This window comes from Glycine max, chromosome 10 (assembly GCF_000004515.6).
Source record: "Glycine max cultivar Williams 82 chromosome 10, Glycine_max_v4.0, whole genome shotgun sequence".
NCBI classification, from domain to species: Eukaryota; Viridiplantae; Streptophyta; class Magnoliopsida; order Fabales; family Fabaceae; genus Glycine; species Glycine max.
The window spans coordinates 25280619-25305580 of record NC_038246.2 but is presented as its reverse complement, the minus strand read 5'-3'; the positions used below and the strand labels follow the sequence as shown (position 1 = coordinate 25305580).

Sequence of the window (24962 nt, the reverse complement as noted above, 5' to 3'; positions counted from 1 at the left end):
AACCTATATTTCCTATGGGATATAATACATTATTCAAACAATACCAAAGTTGTTTAAACTCACATCACCAGGTAAAAAATCACATCAATATTGATTAAATTTCAATAGAAATGCACAAGTTACAAGTCATAACTCAAGTAAGGTGGCACCTCATAATATTACAAAAAAAGATTTTTTGATAACATAACATAACACAGCACATCTGCTGAATCACTGCTATACTACACAAACACAACCTCTTCCCACATTAGAAAAGCCATCATAGACCACCCAAAATACCAACAGCAATCCAACAAGAGACATAACCACACACACCCATGTGCTGACCAGCCAAGAGGCATAAGGAAACAACACCATGCACTGCTTCCAAGCTGATTGCATTTTCAGTTGAGAAACTAAATACTGTCTTAGTAAACTACAAATAGCAGATAGAAGCATCCACAAATTGAACGGCAAGACTCAATCAGAAGCACTCATGGATCATATCAAATCTCAAAATCAAGCCCCTACAGTCCACAATCGAAGCTGAGTTTTAGGCAAAAGGTCAAATGAATGGGAGAAGACATCCTAGGATTTGGTTCTTTACATTTTGAACTGGCTTGTGGGTTTTAAGTTTCAGAAATAGGCCACTCAGCCAGCATGGTGACATCGTCAGATCCTATTGATTTCACAATCCAGCACATCAACCCTGTGCAATCTCACAAAAACAAGCTTGACTTTGATCAGGATCAAAGCAGAATGGAAAAATCATAGCAGTGTGTAATTTTGATTTCTTTATCAATGCCAGAGATATCAATGCAATTTTGGTAAGCCAGTACACCAAGGAATTCATCTCACTCTAACTTCAATCTTACAAATGTTTTTTCCTTAGTTATTAGAATCTAGCGACTCATGATTTGAATCCTATGATTCAATACAATTTGAATCTAACAATCACAGAATTTGATACAATTCAGCTACTTATCACTACAAGAAAAATGACCTATGCCTACGAACGCCTTTTCCCACAGACATGAATTAGTGTAGGTAAATCTCAAAAATATTTCTACCTACACTTGACTAATGTAGGTAAAACTCAATAGTTTGTACCAACCATTATTTGGTGTAGGCAAATTCATTAAAACTAAAAACAGACTTCTACCTACAACTACATTGTGTAGGTAAAACTCCAAAAAAAACTTGTGCCTATTATTGATTAGTGTAGGTAATTAAACTCAAGGATTACTACCTACAAAAGAACAGTGTAGATAAAACTTCATAAAACTTACGCCTATAATTGATTGGTATAGGTATAACCTCAACAAGTCTTATACCTACCATTGGTTGGTGTAGGTATAACCTCAAATGATAGTTTAAAAATTATAATAATATAAAATTTATACATTTGGAACTTTAAACATAAGTTACCTGGGATAAAATTAACTTAAAAGTTAATTAAAAACTAAAAAATTAATTTATTAAATTATAAAATCATAATTTATTAAATAAGAATAACTAATAAATTATTAAGAGTTAAAAAACATAAAAAGTTATAAGTTAACATTTTAAAAAATACTATTTCAAGTAATATTTTTAAAACACTCATTACAAAAAAAAGTTTTGATGTGATTTTTAATTTTTGAAATTATCAATTTGATGAACTTTTGATGTTCGAAAGAAAAAAACAAGAAACCTCCTAGAACGTGATTTAACGAGAGCTAGCTAGTTTTTGGTTGCTTTCTTTCACCTAATTTACTGCTAAAGTAGTGCTTGCATGATTTAATCAGCTTAAATTTTTCATTATTAGTTGCAAATATATTTGCTTTTTGAAAGCCCATAAAATGTGACCAGCTACAACTCCGTTTTCATTTCACAAAAGTTTGGCTCCAACACAAAGGAAAAGGGCCCACTGAATATAAAAGCTTCATTCTTCACTAAAGCTCTTTCGCGATTCACTTCCTGCTTCTGCCTTTGCTCCAGCACCGAACCACTTCCCCTTCAAATAGCGTTTCGTTTGCGCAAGGTGCGTTTTGATAACTGATTCTGCGATTTGTGTGTTTCACCTGATATTTTGGATGAATTTTTGTGCTTACATGCTATTTTTGGTTACTGGATCCGTAAGCTTCTGTTGTGTGTTCTGGATCAAAATTCTTTTGACTTCATTTGCTCTTGCTGATGTGGATCTACTTCGTAGCTGCATCTTGTGTGTTTAGGTTTCGGTTTTTACTTGAATACGCAATAGATCATTTATTCGCTTGGATTGGAATTTTCCTAGCCTGCAATGTTCACACGAACGGTAGGAATAAGGGTGAACCATATGCCTATTAATTTATATTTAGTTATGTCCTTTTCTTTTATGGAAGTCTTTTTTTCTACTAGGATTGAGTGAAGGGAATGTGCTAGTCTAGTTGTAGCAGTGGATTGTTGGCTCTGTTTCAGGTTTTGCTTCTGTTTCTTTAGCGGCTTACCTCTCTCTGGAGTTTCATTTAGATGGGGTTGCTTTAGTTATTAGTTTGTCTTCTTTGGATTTTAGCCCCTCAATTACAATATTACAGTTAATAAAATTATTTATTCAAAAAATTGCCAACAAAAATTTTTGTAGAAATTTCAGTGGCAGGAATTTGAACTCATTTCCTCCTCCCTTTTTCTACTTTCACGCTCAAACCTCTCTTCCCAAGCCAATCTTATATTTCCAAAGTGTTTTGTTTTGTTTTATTTTTTTAATTAAATTAAATAAATAAATCAGAGTTTGGATTGCGGTCGTGGACTTATCGTGTACATGTATTGTTGATGTATTTTCAGCAAAAGAAAAGATAGTGTTTTCTTCTTTGTTCTTATCAGCGATGATATTTCATTATAAAATTCAGAAGGAACAAATATTCGGAGGGATATTAACATGAACTTAGAAGTGTTGGCCAGCCTAGGAAAACAAAACCATACAAGAATATATTTCATAAAAAATCTGAAGGAACAAATATTCGGAGGGATATTAACATGCATTGTTTATTCTGCAGCCCTCATTACTTTTAACAAAGAGCTCATGTAAATGCAGAGTGTAACAAGCATTTTCTCAATTAAGCCAAAATCTATTTAGTTTCCATGCTATAGTAACAGCATTTGCTGCCAAATGAGATCACTTTCAAATCAATCTATATCTGCAATTCTACATTGATGTCAGATTTTCCTTTTCTACTTCCAAAGTCTCCAGCATCCATTTCATTATTCTTGTTCCTTGGAGACATCAACTTGACTATTTACTATTTGTGCTGTTAAGAATTGTTTACAGCCTATTGCTGTATCTATTCCAAACATAATTGTACTCTCACTTCTCTATTTTCTTATACTCAAGATGACCACTAAGGTAATATGCTGCCAAAGAATCATATTATGACATTGATTAAGAACACATCAATTTATATATTAAGAGGATGAATAGGGACACAATCCAATAACGAGAAATTTATATATTAAGAGGATGAACAGGGACACAATCCAATGGTTGATGGTGCTAATAGTGCCTAAAGTTTGTGCTTTTCTGATAATGCTGCTATTTGTTTAATAATCCTTGCCTTGGCCCTTTTGCACGTGTAATACTCTGAAAAAATGAAAGATTTTTTATAACTATGATCGAAAGTACTCATTCCATATCAGAGAGGATAACCCTCTAGAGTTATATATAATCATCAATTCAATAAGTCATTATTCCACTCAAATTGTAAGGAACAAAGTTTAATATTTCAGAAAATAAAAAACCAGCAAGTGCAACAAAACAAGTTTAATATTTCAGAAAATAAAATGTACCATAAGTAGCTTTTGAGTTTGTTTCTGGTGCTACTGATTCTAAATCCAACATTCTGATAAAAACTTGCATTTGTTTGGCAGAACTTCCAGGGTTGCCTTTGCTCTCTCATGTGAAGGTTTAGTTACAGAAGTGCAACAAGTGTTCTCGAGAATTTTGCTCTCCCATTAACTATAGAAGACATATACGCATACAGCATCAATTGAAAAAGCTTGATAAGGTTATCTTTATATCTTTTAAGTAGAAGTGATTATTTACCACATTGATGCTCTTGGTTCATGCTTTTTCCCCTCAAGAGTATTTTTTGGTTTTCTCTTTTCCAAATGTTCCTCATTTTTTGCCTTATGCTTCTTACACATTGTAGGATTCTGATAAAAATAGGGATCTTTTAGGGGCATATTGGGATAAGGTAACCTTTCATTGTTGTGAATTTCAGTTATATTCAAAATATATATTATCTGCTAATATTAAATAATATGTGTAGCTCTCCGTAGAAGAGGCAAAGGAAGTTGTGTCATTCAAGAATGTGATTTTGGAGGTAATATCTCTTTTGCTCCTTATGTGACTAGTTTATTTCTATATGAAGTTATGTTGATGTGATTTGCCTTACTCAAGTACTGGTTAGGTCAATATGTTAGACTATGATTGGTAGAAATGAAAGTGGGGGCAGTTAAGTACATTAGCCTCTACAATCCATTTCACACTCTCACTTCAATTAAGATAAGCTTTTGTTAGTTTTCCATATTATAAGGTTTTGTAGATATGAAATCCTTTCATAAATGTGCTCTTCTGTTTATGCTATAGTTCTGTGTGCTGTATTTGTGACTATTAAAGTTCTTTTTCTTTGCCATATTGGACTAGGAAACTTTCCTGCGTTTGATGAAGTATCTTACTTGCTTTGTATAATTTTACTGCACAAAAACTTATATAATAAAAAAAAAGATAAAAGAAATAATTAATGTGGTAAAAATAGGTAATGTTGTAAAATTATTGTAATTTTTTTTATATGAATAGTAGTATAATTTTACGGTAAGTGGAAACATGTAAAAGGAAAGACATGTGAAACATTGTTTCCCTTCGTTTAACTGATGTGGAATTAAAGAGATTAAAAGACGTAATAAGTTTTTACTATTAGATTTTTTTAATAATGATTAAATATGACAAATAAATCTATATTAGCATGCATTACTGAAAACCTATAATCAGTTTGATGGAGAATACTCACTTTAACCGAAAATAGATACAAGTATTGATATTACCCAAACTATTCAAGCGATAATGAGAATGAGATGAGTATCAAATTATACTTATACCCATATTTATATCTGTCATATTACATTTTTTTATAATTTTTTTCACAAAACGTGTATATATATATAATATTTTTTGTTATAATTTTTTAAAATATAAATCAATTAACTTAATTGTTAAATAACTAAATAGAAAACTTAAAAATATACACTTAACTAAATATATAATGAACTCTTAATTTTTTATTTTTTATTAGTTATATTTATATATAGTTTCAATTAAAATATAATCAGAAACTTATATATAATTTATTTAAAAATATATAAGTGAATTAAAATATAAAAAAGTGTAATAAATAACCCACAAATATATCCAAATCCGATTAGGGGAATAAGTATTAAAATTCAGTCTCATTTCTACTGATATCACACTCATCCTGCCTTTTTGTGGGAGCGGGACGGAAAAAGTGCAAATATTAATAATGCGCATATGTTCTATCACTAGTCCCCATGTCTGATTTTCAAGCTAATGATATATCATGGTAAACTTAGCTAGTAGCTACATCAAGATTGTCAAAAGTGCAAATATTAATAATGCGCATATGTTCTTATTACTTGTTGGGATTAGTTTGCATAAGTTCTGTTATTTATATTCTACACTACTAAAATATAATCAATCCAATCCACATCTTCAAACAAATTATCAATGAAGTTCCCCTTACTATTATTAGTATTTTGCAAATTAATATTCCCCAGCTATAGCTAGACCTCATCGTTAACTATATACATCCCCAAGTCCCTTTCACAATATAGGGTGACCTAAAATTCTTCTTTTAGGCCCGAATGTTTTTCCAAGAAGCTGCTCCAAATTTCATTAAGTGGCCAAACTTGCATTCATATATATCTTGCCATGTGCACATGCGTACTGTTGCAAATTAATAGGAAGGAGGATATATATGGTTTTGAAAACTAATCAGAAATGATATTTTTTTTAGTATAGTGGTCGATAAAGAAAAACATAAAGTTGCCAAGTTGGTAGAGCAAGGAGATAAGAATTGAATGGATTTTGAAGAGAACAAAAACATATCCTTTTATAAATTAGTTCTTTCTCTGTTATACAAACTTGTTGTAGTACATATTCTAAAATCCAAATGTTATATAAGGTTAGGAATTAGACAGGGACAAAACCAATCCCGGGTCCGGATTGAATTTCAAATGTCAATTTGGGAGAGAACAAATCAAATCAAAAACACTTACCCAAAAATAATAGTGCTACATCTTTGTGAGACCAAAATTATCTAATTATCTATAAGCCAGGTGTCTGTATTAAGGGTATCTTACTGGCCCATGCCATTCCATGTGTTTGGCCCCACTTACAACACCAAAGCAAGTACTTTCCATGTATTAAGGGTATCTTACTTGTTCCTTTTCTTGATTTAACGAAAAGTGAAATAATCGAGCACATCCAGAATGATCTATTGTAGAAGAATATTTAGCTCATGAATGCTTGATATTTTGTTCAAGATATCTATCTAGGGTGAAGACTCGTTTTAATCAATCTGCTCGAAATGATGACTCATGTGTTTTAGAAAATGTAAGTGTTTTAAATCCTAGAGGTAGACCATTGGGGAGAAAGAAGCAAGTTGGATTCAATGTGAAGAAGAGAAAAAGAACTTCTCGAATTTCTCTTGATAAGAAAGCATTGGTTCAAGCACATAGATATGTGCTTTTCAATAGCAACAATGTTGACCACTTTCAAAAGTAATACAATTTTTTTCATGTTCATTTAGTTATTGAATATTTGTATAATATCTTTCTATCAATGATAATGCTTACTTTTTCTAACCTCTTTTACATAGAGCCTATACTGATCTTATCAAGAGAAAAAATCGTGGATTATCTCCATATGAAGTTGACAAAATTCATAGTAAAGAATTTCCAGATTATTTCCGTGAAAGAGTAAGTTTAGGAAGCATCAATAATATTAACTTTTGCATTCATTTAAAATTTTAACCATTTGAAATAAAATTGTGGTAGGTTGCTCGATTAGAAGAGCAAGATAGCACTCTAGTGACCAATGATATCAAGTGGTTAGCTCGTGGTCCACTAGAAATTGTGAGAAGATATAGCGGGTATATTGTTAATGGAGTTAGATTTCATACAAAGACATGTGAAAGGTGCTTGAAGACTCAAAACAGTGGCATTGTTGTAACTGTTAAGACATTAAGTTATGCCAGTTCAAGAGATAAAAACCCAAAGGAGGGAGAAATCCACTACTATGGTGCACTAACAGATATAATTCAATTGAATTATTCAGGAAAATATAAGGCTATACTTTTCAAGTGTGATTGGGTTGATATAAACAGGGGTTGCAAAATTGATAACTTCGGTATGACATTAGTGAATTTCAATTATTTGCAACATATAGGGAATGATATATGTGATGATCCATTTGTTTTTGCATCTCAAGCTAAGAAAGTATTCTATGTGGAGAATAAAACACAAAATGGTTGGCTTGTTGTTGTGCATGCTAAAATCAAAGATGTATATGATATGGGTGATGAGCAATCCAATGACACGGATCAAGGGAATGAACAAGTCTTAAAAGAGATAAATCATGATGATTTGATCAGAGCAGAAGCCGATGATAGTGATGATATCATTGAAGTTACAATACCTATGGAGAACATTTTACCACATGACAAGGATGATAATTATATAGATGATGATGAGAACAATGCATACTTCTTTTGATTTGTTTTTATTTGTTCTATTTGAACATTTGGTTATATTTTGAGTATACATGTATTGAACATTTTGTCACATTTATATACTCTTATTCCTTTCTTTAGTTTTTTGTTCTTATTATTCATTACTCTTGTGTTTATTTTTTGTTATGTATAAAAATCACTCACAATATAATGATGTTATCCGTTTTTTTATCAAAATTTGTTTCGTTGTTTCCTCAATAGTTTGATTCTTGGTGATTGGAGATTGGTGAAAAAAAAGCTTACAAGCAATCTAAATTCGCATTTTAGGTAATTACTTTATTCTTCTTTTATTTTTTGGCATGGTGTTTAAAAAAATCATAGTCAATAATGTAGTTATATCTAATTTTTATTTTATTTTATTTTTTGGATTGGTTTATTCAGCATGCTATGGGAAAGCGCAGAAAGTTGAATATCATTCAGAATGATGGTCAATCACAAGCAAAAGAGCAATCAATTGAAAGTTCTACTAAAGTGAATCAAAATAACAACTCTATACTTGAAGAAAATGCACAATTTGAAGGAGGTATAAAGATTTTATTAACTTAATTTCTCTATTTTATATTAAATTATTTATAACACAATTGTTTATTAACTAATCAACAATCACAAACAAAACAACACATACATGAAGATAGTCATGTTCAGTCTCATACTTCTCTTGAAAGTGCAAGTGAAAGTTCAACTAAAGGTATTTATACACATATGCTTTTTTGGGTTAGAATTATATGTACAATTCTGTTTGAGTTGAATATCTTTTAGAATATCTTTTTTTGGGTTAGAATTATATATACAAGATAAATGTCATATCCATGAATGATTTAGATAAAAAGAAAACCAGAGGTTATACACATATGCTAGATGTGTGGGACTTTCCAGATGGAGAATTCATACTTATTGAAATAGATCATTGGGGCAATCCTATGGGTTGGGAAGGGAAAACTCTACTGAATGCAATTGGGAGCTTGGTAAGGAGACACCAATGTGCTCCTATCAATTTTCTTAGCTGAAAAGACATGCCTAAGGACTATATTACTTACATGGTTGAATTAATTCAAGTCTGGTATAAAACTTTATAAGTGTTGTTTCATCTTGCTTCTTGTAAAATTTTATGTCTTCTAATGTCTAACAAAATGATCTTTTTTGTTTGTTAATGATATTCGTAATAGAGTAAGTTTCGATTTGTTCCTGAATTAACTGAACAAACAAAGAAAATATTGATTGATGACATGAGTCTGAGATGGAGGTAATTTAAATATGAACTGAAATCAAAAGGATATGATGAGAGCACAACTAAGGAGGAAATGGTTGCTCACATCCCAGATCCAAGGGTTGATCCTTCTCAATATCGTGATTTAGTACATTATTGGTGTTCTGAGAAAGGACAGGTATACATGACAATGTTACCAACCTTTTGCTAACATAAAAATTATATATTATATGTTTATTTTTATTATTGACTTTTTATATTTGTTGGTTATAGAAAATAAGAAACATCAACAAAAGGAGCTGCTCAAAATATGAGGACTTGCATTGCATGGGAACCAATTATCTTCCAAGACGGATTCATGAGATGGTTTGTCTTTTTTATATTTTTTATTATTAAATTGCTTAATACAAATAGGATGATTGATTTTTTTAACTAATGTTAGACAACAAAGGCTAAGGGAGTGCAACCTTCTAAGGCAAAAATTTATATTGACACTCAAACTCGAAAAGATGGAAGCATTGTTATTGAAAAGGCTTCTATTAATTGTAATTGTAAGAATTTTAATTTTTATTTCAATACTTTTTTTTTGTTTTGCTCAATTTTCTAATAGAAGGTTATGGGGTGAGGGGGAGTAACTAATGTGGAGATGAGTTTTGTTTAGTGATATTGAAGTATTCAGGATATTGGTGTATGATAATAATTTATAAGGTGTATTTATGTAGGATGAACTAAAAAAGAAAATGGTTGAAGCAGAGAGTTCGCAAAATTTTCAAAGCACCCAAGATTCTACTAATTGGACAAATGATATATATTTAAAAGTCAAAGGACCTGAAAAAAGAGGACGTGTGCATTGTCTTGGCAAGCTTCCACATCAAGCAAGTTCATCTCAAAGCTCTTATGCAAACAATAGAATTCAAAAGTTGGAGAATTTGCTTGGAAACCTTGTAGCTGTGCTTAAAGTACGATTTGCAGAAAATCCACAAATTAATCAAGTCTTAGAAGCTATAGATCAAGAGGTATGAATTTATAATTCTAATTATTCAACGATTTAACTATGATATGATACTTTACAAAGAAATAACATTCTTTTAATTTAGGTACCTACAAATGGTTCTACCAGTAAAGATCATCAAACTACAAACAATCTTAACTAGAGGTGAGTTGAAATTTAGATGGTAATGAAGATGCGAGCCGGCGACAAAATGTTATTTCAGGAACATGATTTAGATGGTAATGAAGATGTGAGCCGACGACAAAATGTTCAAGTGTTTGGTTTTTACTTTGTCTAATTGTCCAGCAACTCGAATGAACTCTTTTATACATTTAGAAATTTAGAAACTTGTTACATTTTAGTGATGATTCCCTCCATGTAAAGAGGGTCATGGTGCACCAAAAATATACACTTAGGAAGGACTATGCACATGGTACTAAAAAACAAGGCAAAGTGAATTGGAAAATTTTCTATAGCACCAATGACAATGGATCAAGGGCTGCAATATGTTAAAAAGCACACAATCTAGTTACAATAATCACAAATTAGGCTAACAAAAATTTAATTGTATGTAGCAGGTTGTTGTAACTTTTCAAAGGCCATGTTGCAGCAGATCTCTAACTTTGTGCAACATAATAATAAGCTCGTGTATATTTAATTAAAAATTATAATCAACAAAGAGTGTAATTAGGAACTAGTTTTATTATTATTATTATTATGACATTTACCTACAGAAGATCGTAGGTACAAGTAAATTGACTTTTACCTATAGTTAGAGATTGTAGGTATAAATTAATATCTTTTACCTACACATTTGAAATAGTAGGTGTTACCTATAGTGATAGTTAAATTTGACTGTAGGTAAAAGTCATTTTTCTTGTAGTATTGATATGGATCATAAGATGAATCTCAAATGAATTTGCATCTTACAATACATGAATAAATCTGTGCAATTTTGTATCATGGATACAATTACATGATTCAACAAATCATTAATTTTTTTTCTTTTTTTAACTTTTCTTTCAACGATTTTCATGAAAAAAAATTGAAAAGTCATATAAGCTAAAATTGTTAATTGAAAACAAATTTAAGGAGCAATTCGTAAATTATTCAATTTGATTATTCTACTACTTTATTTGTCACCAACTCATTCAATGCAAGCCCTCTACTCGGCTATATCATTGCTTCATTTCCAATCTTCTAAAATAAAGGCTCACAATCTCAGATAAAATCACAACTTTCTATTAAAGATGAGAGAGACCTAGTTGAGCTATGGTCTGCTCCACTTTAAGCCTAGAAGTATTTTAAATATGATTTCAACAGCTGAAGGAAACGAGAAGCCAAGAGAACACGATCATCACAAGGACCTACCTGTGGACGTTCTGCACTAAATGAGTACAAAGAAGAGCAAACAGTGCCCAAAAGATATTGTGCCGATAAGTCCTTGATAAGCTCAAAAAACGACAGTACCCAAGACATGGCGAAGCGTGACAGCAGAGTAGGTTTGCGAGAAGAGCAGTGATAGCAGTACCCAGGACACGACGGTGAGCGCGACTTCCGGTGACCGTGATGGCGGGCATAGGGTCACAGAAGAGCAGTGACGGCAGAGTGGGTTTGTGAGATTGAGCGTGGGCAGAAAAGGGTTTTGGATTTTTAATTTAAGTAAAAACAAAACATCAATTTTGACAAAATCAATGTTAATAAACTCATTTTATTTACAAGAATGTCATCATGTTTTTGTTAACATCGATTTTATCCAAAATGATGTTAATCTAGCTATGATAAAACTCTATTTTCTAGTAGTGATAGATCAATCTTAATGTATATAAGCTAAGACTAATTGTCTTAGCAATCTTAAAAGGCCTCTAAACACCATTGTGACCTTGGTTAGTAGCAGGCTATTCTAGCTACTTCTTCTTCCTTAGATTCTTCCACCACTTAGTCTTGGACTATATATATGGTCCCAGTGACAAATGGAGAAAGTAAAGGGGGAATGAAAGGAAATAGAAGACATAAAGGAATGAAAGGAGAGTGTGGTACAGAAATTAAAATAAGACAGCATAAAAGATAAGTGATCGAAAATGGTGAGAGGGTGGAACAAACATTCAAGTAGGAGTAAAAGAAATAGAATCACAAGAAGAAAGAAAAAGGGATTGAAACAAGTTTTGTGTAGTTCAGGCATACGTTTTGGAAAATGTTTTTCGTCCTTATAAATATGAAATGTTTGAAATTCATCGCAGTAAAATTTTTAATATTTTTTTCATCCTCAAAATATTGAAATGTGTTGTCACCTTTCGACCGAATGTAGGTTTTGGTAAATCCAAACCTATGATGATATTTTTTTTCATTGGTTGTATAGCGTACTAATGTAAATATGATATTTTTTAATTGACTAATACACGTAGGTTTGGATATTCGAACTTTGCTTCGGGCCTAAAAATGACATTTTCATATTGCAAGGACAAAAAACGTAATGAAATTTTTTTAATGATGAATTCTAAAGATTTTCATATTTATGAGGATAAAAAACTTATTTTAGCCTTAAAACTATTGTAGGTAAAAAAGAAAAGAACAACTTGTTTATTATTGAAATGGAAGAAGTTGAAAAACATTTAAAATAAAGTGTTTGCAAAAGGGATGATAGTATAGTTGGAGATAGTTGCTGAAAAACTGGTGGAATGTTGTAGTAGCTAAACTTTTTTTTTTTTGGTTCACGGTGTTATTGTTGTGGATTATCCATCGGTAAAATTTATGATGACTAATTTCTTTCGAGAAACCTGTGTGAGCACCTTTGGTTATAGAAGCTTCTAAAAGTACCAAGAAAGAAAAGAAGTCTTGTATATTGTCTCCTAGTACAGCAAATAAAAGAAATTTTACATAACTAGCAGAAACTGCACTTTGCTGGTTCACTACTAAATAGTAGCTCTTTCACAACCTTCACTTTTCCATGCCACCTGAATCTGAAACTGGACTTGAATTTCACCTTACCAACGAGCCAATAGTTCATGGTTGTTGGTTTGATACATACAGATGTGAGAAATTTTGTGGGATCTTTCATCATTTTTGTAACCCTTAATACAGCCAGAGTGGACTTTTACAGAAAATCCTAAGCCAATCTATGGATAAGATCGAGAGGAGCCCGAAACCCCAAAAAACCAAGAAAGAAAACAGAAGGATCACGGAGGAAGACATATTTGAAGAATTATCCAATCCTCTCTCGCCCACAGGCAAGATTGATCCAAGAATAAAACAACTAAAAATCAAGCTTTAGGCTCACCAATAAAACAAATCTTTTAGTTTTTATAACATAGAAAAGACCACATTTAATAGAAAAAAGGTAGTATATGTTGAGAAAAAAACTCAATATATAATTTTTTCATTTAAAGTAAAATATTTCTCTTCAAATTTGCTTTAGGCCTCATTTGTCGTTGGGTCAACCCTACCACACGGGTTCTTCTATGGAAGGGTGATGCCCCTCTCGATGATTGCTGACACAACATTGATTTTGTCCTTGAGTTGGAGGGCCTTCATGCATCGGATTAGGCTCTTGGTCAACTTTCTGTAAACGCACCTATTGAATCAGATAAGGGAATGTTTCCCTCAACCATTAAAGGAAAGGCTTGGCAAAGGGTATTTTCTTGATGTCTATGTAGTAAAATGATGGTTACTCAAATAAGTAGATGAGCCATCAAACTTCTTTTGTTCTTTCATCAAGATTGATTAATATCTAGAAACAATCTTCTTTTATAAGTTTGATATTGTTGGGGATAGACATGTATGTTCAAGATTCATGTGGAAAAAATAAACCATCAAAATATGACTAAGGATTTGTACCGTTGGTTTATCACATTGGGCAAGCATGAAGATGCGACGTGGAAGATCATGGTTTGTAAGTTTTTACCACATTTAAGTACATATATGAGGTGTGATTGTTTTCAGGATGTAATAATGTGAGAGGTGAATCATAATAATTTTATGTAATAATTATGAGACGTAATAATGTAAGAGGTAATAATTTTAAGAAGTAATAAATTTGTGATGTAATAATTAATTATTACATTTCGGTTTATGTCACAGATTCATTGTCATATTCGGGACATAACAATTCTAAGACATAAATCCAAGACGTAATAATTCTGAGATGTAATAATTTCAAGACGTAATAATCTTAGACATTATAATTCCAAGACGTAATAATCCAAGATGCAATATTTTTGTAACATAATAATGAAAGACATGTAGTTAGTTGGAAAGATCCTCTTAAAGGTGCACAATCAGGTTCTCTTGGTAAAAATTAATTATGATTGATAGATACTCTGATCTAATATCATGATAACCCATAAAGGATATTCAAGGCTCTTAGCTCATGTAATGAATCGTGGCTGCATTAGTTTAGTCAACAATACAAATCTTAAAGAGAAAAACTTGTAATAGTTAAGGAATAATGATTTTTAGGCATGGTTTGTTTGTTTTAAACTCAAGTAATGGAAATGTTTCACATAATTATAACTAAAATATTTGAACATTTGTAAGATATTATATTATTATCATTAAAAAAAACACGATAACTTTAAATCCGGAAAAGATGTGATAAATAAGAAAAATATTCAAATTTTTCAATATATATATATATATATATATATATATATATATATATATATATATATATATAAATTTTTTAAACCCAGGGCATGAATATGTAATCTGCCTTGACCTCAAGGTCTAGCCTTCCTTATATAGAACATCTCGGGTTATGATCTTATCATATCTTACTTCTTGAATCCAAAAATAAGATATGATAAGATACAACTAATAATTTAAGATATATATGTTATATATGTTTGAGATATGATAAAGTCTAATAAGATATAACATGAAAGGAAAAGATAGATATAATGTCTAATCCTTTCAAATTTTGTGTTAAGATTTCATTGGATTTAAATATTTCTTGGCTGGATACCAAGTGGATGGACCAATGATGATTAAGGTCGACTCTAAGATGACTGGGGTACAAAAACATTCAAGTGTATGTTATTATAAATTCTAAACAAATTGGGTGTTCTGTAAAAAAAAACAAATTGGGTAGCAATATTGAAAGAAGTTATTAATGGCTTCATCTTTGTAATCTTCAATTTTTTTTTGTAACCTTTGCTTTAAATCATTGTACCATATTTTTAAATATTTGGGAGGGATTACGTAAAAAAAAAAGGAAAAGTATAGATTTTATTGCATTCTCTCCTCCACTATGAACTGCGAATTTGGAAATAGTATTATATTGTGTTTTAGAAGAGGGGAAATTTGTTCAGACTTTTACTTATAATTGAGAGACAGTGATGAAAAATGAATTTTGTTGAAATATACAGCGAGTAAGGTTTTTGACATTATTGTCATCTAATCATAAATTGAAATATAAGAAAATTTAGCTTAACTAATCGAATAATGTGTGTCAGTTATTATAAACCTCTTCAGTCTGTATTTGACTCTTACGAACAAACAAAAAAAAAATATAATACTTCAATAACAGTATATCAAAACTAAAATCTAACAAAAATAATTGGCAAATTCAAAAAACTACCAGTTAAAAGATTTTATCATATCATGTTATAAAAATCAGTTCAACCAAATCTCATGTAAAGACTAGTTATGGTCTTAATAGAAATAATAATTATCACAAATATACAACCATAGGTGTGACACCCTCTACCCCTCACATATATACTAATAAGAAAAAAAAAATCAAATATTAATTAAAAGTATTTTTTAAAACATTTTTTTTACAAGTCTTTCAAAGGGGAAAAAGGCTCACATTCATTTTCTTCTACATCATATTCAAACTTGTCCAAATAAATAATAAAGTATTCTCGACTCAAACAAGGTCGTCTAAGCTCCATACAATTAATATAGAACCTATATCCTAATGTCACATCCTATCAGAACGTTGTATTCCCGTGTCCTCTAGTATGAGGTTCTTCATAGTCATCCACCTATTCATCAACACACAGGGAGTGAGTTATCACATTCCTAGCTAATAGAGAAACAAGACAATTAAATATACATATTATATAAATGAGATACCACTTACTTAAACATAGCTCACGTAACTTCACCACTTCGTCATTCAAAATTCACTTTTCAATCATCAATCACATTACACAAGAATCTCACACTTCGATCAAGATATAATAACACATCAATTAGCAAGCATATGCAACAGTTATGCTAAGACTTAATCCTATATGCAATGTGGTACCATGTCAGTGAAAAACCACCCTGGGGCGCTTAGGAGTACATAACAAGACACACCACACCATGGGTTTGTCAGGTCACTCTCACTAAGTAAGATCATAGGGAGACCAGTCAGGGTCACGATGTTTTGCAAGAATACTCCAACCATATGGGATCAACATAGGCTTAAAGGAGTACTCAAACCCGGTGACCCCCAAGGCCTACACTCCGAAGAGTCCGTCAGGGCCTCTCCCTCCTGATTCAGGTCCAACCCCTAAAACAATTTTGCATGCAGACACTGCTCATGAATTATACAATACCCACGACCTCACGCTCGTGTTTTAAACACGTTCAACACAATTGCACTACGATTTAACACTGGTTCCTAAATAGGAAACCTACACTTTCTCTTTAACACTGGTTCCTAATTAGGAACCTACACTTTCTCTTTAACACTGCGCATCAACGCTTTTCTCAAGATAACACTGGTCGGGTTATTGTACAATTCATAGCTTACAACACAAGTAATGTCACATCAAGTGTTAACTACACACTTATCCACAACCAAAACTCATTCACAATTTCACATCTCATAATGTCACAATCCACCATCACAAGTTTACACGTATCTCACAAATTAACACATGTTCAACTTTTCACTTATACTCAATCTCAATAACAATATTATAATCTCAAAGCAACATGTTATTTCACAATTTATCACATATTCCATTTATAAACACTGCTAGTGAATTACACAATACCACGACCTCACACTCATGTTTCAACACATTTAACACATTACGCTACAATTTAGCACTGGTTCCTAAATAGGAGACCTACACATTCTCTTTAACACTGCGCATAAATAATTTTCTCAATATCAACACTGGTCGGGTTATTGTATAATTCACAGCTCATAACTCAATACACACATCTCAATACACATGTATCTCAAATCTAAACATAGTATTCTCGAACTCCAACATTTGAATAATTTTTGGAATCACACAATAACAACACTACAATATTATTTACATAAACTATTAATATAAATAGATATATAACTAAATATATATATATATATAAATTCAGCAACGTATATCATATTTGATCATGAATTTAAAGAAAGTTTTCAATGTACCAATTTTAAATAATTATATAAACATTTTCTCATATATATAAGTATACATGAATTCATATATATATTATCTAAGAATGCAACACATAGTCTATTAGATTTCTTTTCTCAATTTCAAATATAATATCAATTTTAAACTATAAAAAAAACTAAACAGCATGAAAAGGGGAAAATACAAACTCAATATCTCCTTACTTAATTTCATCAATTCATACTACTGTTCACACTCAATACAAGAGTACATTAATTTCACAAAAATTTCTCATTGGGATATCAAATGATTCATCAAACATATATAATTTATATATAACTCATAGTTATAATTATAAGGATAAAGTAAAAATTGTAGAAACACCATAAAACTCATTCCAATTGATACTCTAAGGATCCCTACACATGTTCTCACTAATCCCCAATCGTGAATAACTCATCCCTTACCTCTGAGCGGACTCACGTGTCTTCAGCCAGATAGCAACATCTCTAGTGGTTCCCGGAAATTCTTTCAATTATTCCTCCGACTGCTCCGATAGAATTCCCAAACGTCAGAGAGACGGAGAAGAGATTGAAACCTCCACTTGTACTGTCTTCATGCGATTCCTTTTTCTCCCTCCACGAATATTATCTCCCAAATCCCAACGGTGGAAGCGTGCGGAATTGAATTTCGAACAACATATCCAAATTTCATGAAAATCCAACGGCTAACGAAACCGGGATCGTAGTTTTACCGAGACAGTTTTGGGTTTCTGCGGGAAATTAAAATTCTACAATGCGAAGGGTTTTCCTCTAAGCTCACATATGATTTTGAAATTCCCAACGGTGAGAATGTTCGGAATTGGGTTGCGAACATGATACTCAAATTTCACGACGATCCAACGGTGAAAGGGTTCGAGATCGTCGTTTTTCTGAGACTGGTTTGGTGGGCTGCGGGTAAAGAAAGAGTTTTGAGAGGAGAAGGGGAAAAACGAAAATGAGACCAAAAGGAGACAACTGACTTAACATAACTATTTATACCTAGGGTACTCAGCCTACTATTTTCTCTATATTTATTTATTTATTTATTTTTACTAAAAAGCTTTTTAAATTTATTGACGAAAAAATTGGGATGTTACAACAGGCATGTAAAAACTAACAAAATTTACTATATAACTTTTATATATAAAAAGGAAAATTTACTATATAAACATTTTTTAGTATGTTGTTTGGTCCATCTTTCAGCTGCTTGATTTAGAGGTCTAGTCAATATTTAAGTAGACTCGCTCATTATTACCATCCTGTTTTTTATTTTCTTTCTATTTTATTTATCAATCCTATATAAATTCTCTACAACTTGTGATCCAAAGTTAAAATCTTCGGTAATCAGAGATGTGATGTTTAATCTTTCGATCATGCCTTCTCAAACAACTCGTGTACAAAAAAAAATCATATACACATTAGAATCCAAATTAAAATAGCACTATTCGTTGCTCACGATTCCTATAGTTTATGGACAACAGATGGCTTTTTAAAGTATACTTAAATCATCATATATGTGTCTGGTCTTCTAATAGACTAATATTGCTTTACCCGTAGTATATGTGATTCTTTATGGCCCTTTGGGCCCTTCCTGTATGAAAAAACAAAAATGAGATAATTTATGACACAAGTGACTAAACCTTATATGTTATCCAAACGGAAGGGTTAAAAAATGATTTCAGTCTCTGTTAAAAAAACATTCAACTTGCAAACTCTTCCCACACAATATTAATTTTTTAATTTAATTCTTGAATTATACTAATTTGATGAATCAACTACTTTATCTAATCTCAATTAATTTACTAACTGTTTTTTATTTTGCTTTTATTAAATCTGTAAAATCATTTACTAATATTTTAAAAAACTAAAATATTAAAAAAGTGTCATGAGCTCATTAATTTTTGCATGCGGTTCGTAGATCATCATTAAGTAACTGCAAAATTTGTTTACAAAGTTGTTTGGAATTAACATTAAAGGTTAACCAGAAAAAAATACAAGAAAACATTAAATATTCACTATATTATATTACTTGAACAACTCAATCGGCATCTTAATTGATCATTCAACGGTTCTTTACATTTACCCGACGTTAGACTCCTATTTGTTAACCACTAATAATTTATATAAATAATAGTAATTTGTGTCTCTTAATCAAGTAGTTTAGAATTTTAATTCTGATTGATCTTTAATTATGTAATAAATCGTGTTAAGAGAAAAATATTTACTTTGTGTGAATTCTGATGAAGATTTGTCATACTGTTTTCAACAGTGACAATTTCGTATCAACATCATGTTAAAAAAAAAGTCTTATTTGGTAAAGATTATACATTAGATGTTCCTATTGGCCTATCCTTTCTACATTCCAAATTCATGCGTTATTTGTGTGCATGCACATTGTCCTTATATATACAGAGTGCAAGCTTCACTTTCCTTAAGGTCTCACACTCCCGGCCAATTGAAAATTTCTCCTCCAAACTCCTTCAATATTATGGCTTCAAGCAGCTCCCCTGGCCTTAAGGATCTCCTTAGCCCTACACCAGCTTCAGAAAATTTTCCTATCACAAAAACACTAAAAGGATTGGTTTCCTCATCAACATCATCACCATCTCATTCTGATCTTGCTCGAGAGTTTGAGAAGCTTTCAGTTGAAAGCAATGTCAAGTTGTCACCTCAAGGCTCTTCCTCATCTCCACCTTCATGACCATCACTCTCAGATTATGTGTTTCCGACGATGGAAATTGCTGAAACCACTGAAGAAAACCTTTGTAAGAGGAAGGTAGAGTATGTGAACCCAGATGGAAATGAGTTCTACCTAAAGAGAAATCTTGAGAAAAAGCTATTGAGTGGTAAGAGTGTTTTCCTCCACCAATTCCATGCTTGAGAAAAGTTAAGGCTGGGAAACCATTTAAGTATCTTACTTATGATAAGGAGAGCGAGAGCTATATTTATGATGAGGAAATCAAAATTCCCAATGGAAGTCTTTTTCATGCTTTAAGGGAGGATGGGAGGTTGAAGTTGTACATGCACTTTTTGGATGAAGAGTGAAAAGTGATCCGGGAAAGAGACATGGATGGTACAATAGGTGAAACCTAGGGGAAAATAAATGAGTAGATTCAGTGTTTACAATAAGGCTTTTGCATGCTTAATTTGTTCTCTTGCCTCAATTGTTCAATGTATCTTAATTAAAGTTATTTTATGATTATAATATTGGATGAATTTCTTTTTGAGTGAATTTATGTCTTCGATGGTTTTTTTATAAGGTAGAGTACAAGAGTATATATATATATATATAACCAGTCTCTAATAGGGTTCTTTTTAAAAACTATTTCTCACAATAGATCTGTTTTTAAACTATTTACATAATGAGTCTGTTATTTTACGTAAAAGACATGTAAATCATCAATGATACTGGCAAAAAGTTCCTACGTACAACACGTGGCAAAAACGTCACTGTCACTGGCGATTCCAGTGGTCTCACCACTGCAGCTGGCGATTTGGTCAGCAATGGATATAGCCAGTCTCACTGACGATTTGCACAGCAGGCTAGGTTCACTTTTTATGAAAATTGTTTATAAGGGAATGCAAAGCAAGAGCCTCTGTTCCGTGGCATGTTCTTCATTATGTGACTCTTTTCTATTGGCAGCTTTTATATTCTTGTCACTCGTGAGTGTATCTTACGCAATATGTATTTATTTATAATAATAAGAGTAAGGATAATAGCATCAAAATAAGTTATCCAGATTTTTCCTAAAAAACATTTGGAGGTTGACTTTATTCAACGTGAGTTTAATTATTATTAAAAATTCTTGATTTAATTATAGTATCAGAAAACTTAAATTTTTACACACCTATTTTATAACGAAACTTTAAGTGTAGTTTCCTTAAGTAATTTCAATGTTCTTTTTAATTAAAATTAAAATTTATTGTAATAACTAATATAATTTTTATTACGTGAATTATTAATATGAATTACAACTTTAATTATGCACGTAATTTTTATCTTTTTTTAATTAGGAGATAAAAAATTAGGCACGATAATAGAAATAAATTTGGTGTTAATTTTTAATTAAAATTTCATTTTAATAACAAAATTACTAATAAATAATGTAATTTTGATTAGATAAAAAGATAAAAAACACAAATAATTTTGATTAGAGAATCAAGATTTACGTTCTTGATTAATCGAAATTTTTTGTGTTTTTATCTTTTTATCTAATCAAAATTATATTATTTATCAGTAATTTTGTTATTAAAGTGAAATTTTAATTAAAAATTAACACCAAATTAATTTCTATTATCGTACCTAATTTTTTATCTCCTAATTAAAAAAAGATAAAAATTACGTACATGATTAAAGTTGTAATTCATATTAATAATTCAGGTAATAAAAATTATATTAGTTATTACAATAAATTTTGATTTTAATTAAAAAGAACGTTGAAATTACTTAAGGAAACTACACTTAAAGTTTAGTTATAAAATAGGTGTGTAAAAATTTAAGTTTTCAGATACTATAATTAAATCAAGAATTTTTAATAATAATTAAACTCATGTTGAATAAAGTCAACCTCCAATTGTTTTTTAGGAAAAATCTGCATAACTTATTTTGATGCTATTATCCTTACTCTTATTATTATAAATAAATATGTATTGTATTGCGTAAGATACACTCATGAGTGACAAGAGTATAAAAGCAGCTGCCAATAGAAAAGAGCCACATAATGAAGAACATGCCACAGAACAGAGGCCCTTGCTCTGCATTCCCTTGTAAACAATTTTCATAAAAAGTGAGTCTAGTCTGCTGTGCAAATCGCCAGTGAGACTGACTATATCCATTGTTGACCAAATCGCCAGTTGCAGTGGCATTTTTGCCACGTGTTGTACGCAGGAGCTTTTCGCTAGTATCATTGGCGATTTACATGTCTTTTACGTAAAATAACAGACCCATCATGTAAATTGTTTAAAAACAGACCCATTATGGGAAATAGTTTTTTTTAAAAAAACCCATTAGGGCAATTTGCCTATATATATATATATATATATATATATATATATATATATATATATATATATATATATATATAACCTCAAAACATAAAATGTTACGTATAAAAATGTTGTTTTTTATGGTACACAAATTAGGGAAGGAAATAATGGCCAGGCGGCAATGTGCATGAATAGAAAACCAAGACCTGCAGGATTCAAATTTTATTAAGTGCACCAACCTAATAAGGTCAAGCGACTTATTTATCAATGCTAATAATGTTTTTTTCTTATTGCGAAGACCATTTATAAGAATTAAGGTTCTTAGTTTACAAAAAAAAAAGGACGGAACTACTAGTTAAGGAATTGAAATTAACCAATAATATATGTTGAATTTGATTTTTAATTGAAAATCAATAATTCAGGTTAAATTAGAATGTTTGGAAACATGGTTGAGAGGATTCTAACTCTACCTAACTATATACACCGATACAATAATTAACCTTTTAATTGATCATTTTCTGTACTTGTTTCATATTGGATTTATTTCAACGAAGCATGTCTTTTTATCGACAAATCATTATAGTGTACATTGACAACAGCAAGGTTTAAATCTAAAACTTTGTACAAATTATCCAAACCTAGCTAGTGGGTTATGTCTTTGTATCAACAATGAATTCAAATACTGATAAAATTTGTAAGTTGGTAGTTGACGCAATCTCTGGATTGATACTCTTTGCTACTTATTATTACAGACAAAACTTAGTAAAGATCGAGTTGCATGTGTTAGTTTCATTGTCATATTCGAAAAAGTTCGAGGAACCAATGAGGTACTCTGAATACATTCGTCCATGTTATAAGCACTATCGTCCAAGGAGAATTGACAAACTATTTTTTGGGTCAGCTAGAATTGACAAACTAACTTGACATATCAGGGATAAAGTTGAAAAAAAGAAAAAAGAAAACAAAATTTAATTTGAGATGTGATTAGGCATTAGTAGTCCTTGAACAGTGGTAGGTCATCTCTATATATATAAAATCTTTCTGGCCTTCATTTTTCTCTATCCCATACATATATGTACTAATAAAAGGAAAAAAAATCATAATTAATTAAAAGTTTTTAAAACACATTTAAAAAAAAATCCTTTGAACAGGGTAAAAGACTCGTATTCACTTTCTTTTACATCATATTCAAATTTGTTCAAATAAATAATAAAGTCATCTCGGCTTAAACAAGGTCGTCTAAGACTTTATACAATTAATATAGAAACTTATACCCCAATGTCACATCCTATCAGAGCATAGTGTCACGACGTCCTTCAGTACAAGGTTCATTAAAGCAATTTACCAAGTCATTTGCTCCCCAGAACACAAAGTTCAAGATCATCACAGGATCCAAACACAAACAACACATAGGGAGTGAGTTATCACATTCCTAACTAATGGAGAGAAACAAGATAACATGTAGGTATACATATCATATAAACAAAATAAAACTTAATTAAACATAGTTCACATCATTTCACCATTTTGTTGCCAAACATCACATCACAACACAACACATCTCATTCATTTTCACAACATTCACGTATTCAAGGATCAAAACACAATATCACCAAGTCAATCAATATTGATCAATACACAAGCGTTATGCAACATATACACTAAGACTCAATACTATATGCAATGTGGTACCATGTCAGTGAAAAACCTCGTCGAACGCCTAGGAGTACATGACATGACAAACTACACACTAGTAAGTCAGGTAACTCTCACTAGGTAAAAACATAAGGAGACTAGTCAGGGTCACACTGTTTTGAGAGAATGCTCTAACCATATGGGATCAACATAAGCTTAAAGGAGCACTCAAACCGGGTGTATTTGCCCCCAAGGCCTACACTCCGAAGAGTCCGTCAGGGCCTCTCCCTCCAGATTCAGGTCCAACCCAGAAAACATTTTAGCACACAGACTCTATCTATGAACTGTACAAAACACACGACTCCTCAATTATTCTCAAAATAGTTTTATCTCGTCGTGCTTGTGATTAAACTCGTCGAGTCCCCACAGTGATTCCCATCACAATACTCATCGCGAATTAACTCATTGCCCTTAAAGGGTCTTAGCATTAACTCGTCGCCCTTAAAAGGTCTTAGCATTAACTCATCGCCTTTAAATGGTCTTAGCATTAACTTGTTGTCCCTAAAGGATCTTATAGTCGTGCGATTGTACAATTTATAGTTTATAACTCAATGCACAGAACATCTCAATCACATACACATTCAATTTATCACATACACTCGATCTCAATCACAATGGTACGATCTCAATTTAACACGTTATCACACCTCATGAATCATATACATTTTACTTATGAACTATGCAATACACACAACTATTCAACTGTTTTTAAAATTGTTTTAACTTGTCAGGTTCCCACAATGGATTTCATCAAAATATCCGTCGCCCTTAAAGGGTCTTAAAATTGTGTGATTACACAGTTCATAGCTCACAACTCAATACACATATATTTCATCAATCATCACATGTTCAATTTATCACATAGTCCCAATTTGAATCACCATTTCATAATCTCAATATAACAAT

The 24962-nt window shown here is 31.3% G+C and overlaps 1 protein-coding gene across 3 annotated transcripts; it reads left to right on the top strand.

Annotated features, from left to right (window-relative positions):
• The first annotated feature begins 1844 nt into the window (after nt 1–1844).
• LOC102667125 (uncharacterized) lies at nt 1845–10574 on the top strand. 3 transcript variants are annotated; one of them, XR_005886577.1, is made up of 8 exons: nt 1845–2002; nt 3862–3998; nt 4143–4187; nt 4263–4316; nt 8001–8066; nt 8181–8322; nt 9729–10022; nt 10104–10566. XR_005886577.1 is itself a non-coding variant. In XM_041005653.1 (4 exons), the coding sequence occupies exons 1-4, from the start codon at nt 9101–9103 to the stop codon at nt 10158–10160; spliced, it is 528 nt and encodes a 175-aa protein (XP_040861587.1). In that variant the 5' UTR covers nt 8476–9100; the 3' UTR covers nt 10161–10574. The 3 variants fall into 3 exon arrangements, 1 of the variants encoding a protein (XP_040861587.1); XR_003263168.2 differs by lacking the exon at nt 1845–2002 and having other exon boundaries at nt 3801–3998; nt 10104–10571; XM_041005653.1 differs by lacking the exons at nt 1845–2002; nt 3862–3998; nt 4143–4187; ... (1 more) ...; nt 8001–8066; nt 8181–8322 and adding exons at nt 8476–9184; nt 9280–9372 and having other exon boundaries at nt 10104–10574.
• The last annotated feature ends 14388 nt before the right edge of the window (nt 10575–24962 follow it).

Bases quoted from the DNA above. Each gene is read 5' to 3' on its own strand.
- LOC102667125 (XM_041005653.1), top strand. From the start codon at position 9,101: ATGGTTGCTCACATCCCAGATCCAAGGGTTGATCCTTCTCAATATCGT. The intron at 9,373-9,728 runs GTTTGTCTTTTT...GTATTTATGTAG, and splicing joins CAAGACGGATTCATGAGATG to GATGAACTAAAAAAGAAAAT. The intron at 10,023-10,103 runs GTATGAATTTAT...CTTTTAATTTAG, and splicing joins TAGAAGCTATAGATCAAGAG to GTACCTACAAATGGTTCTAC.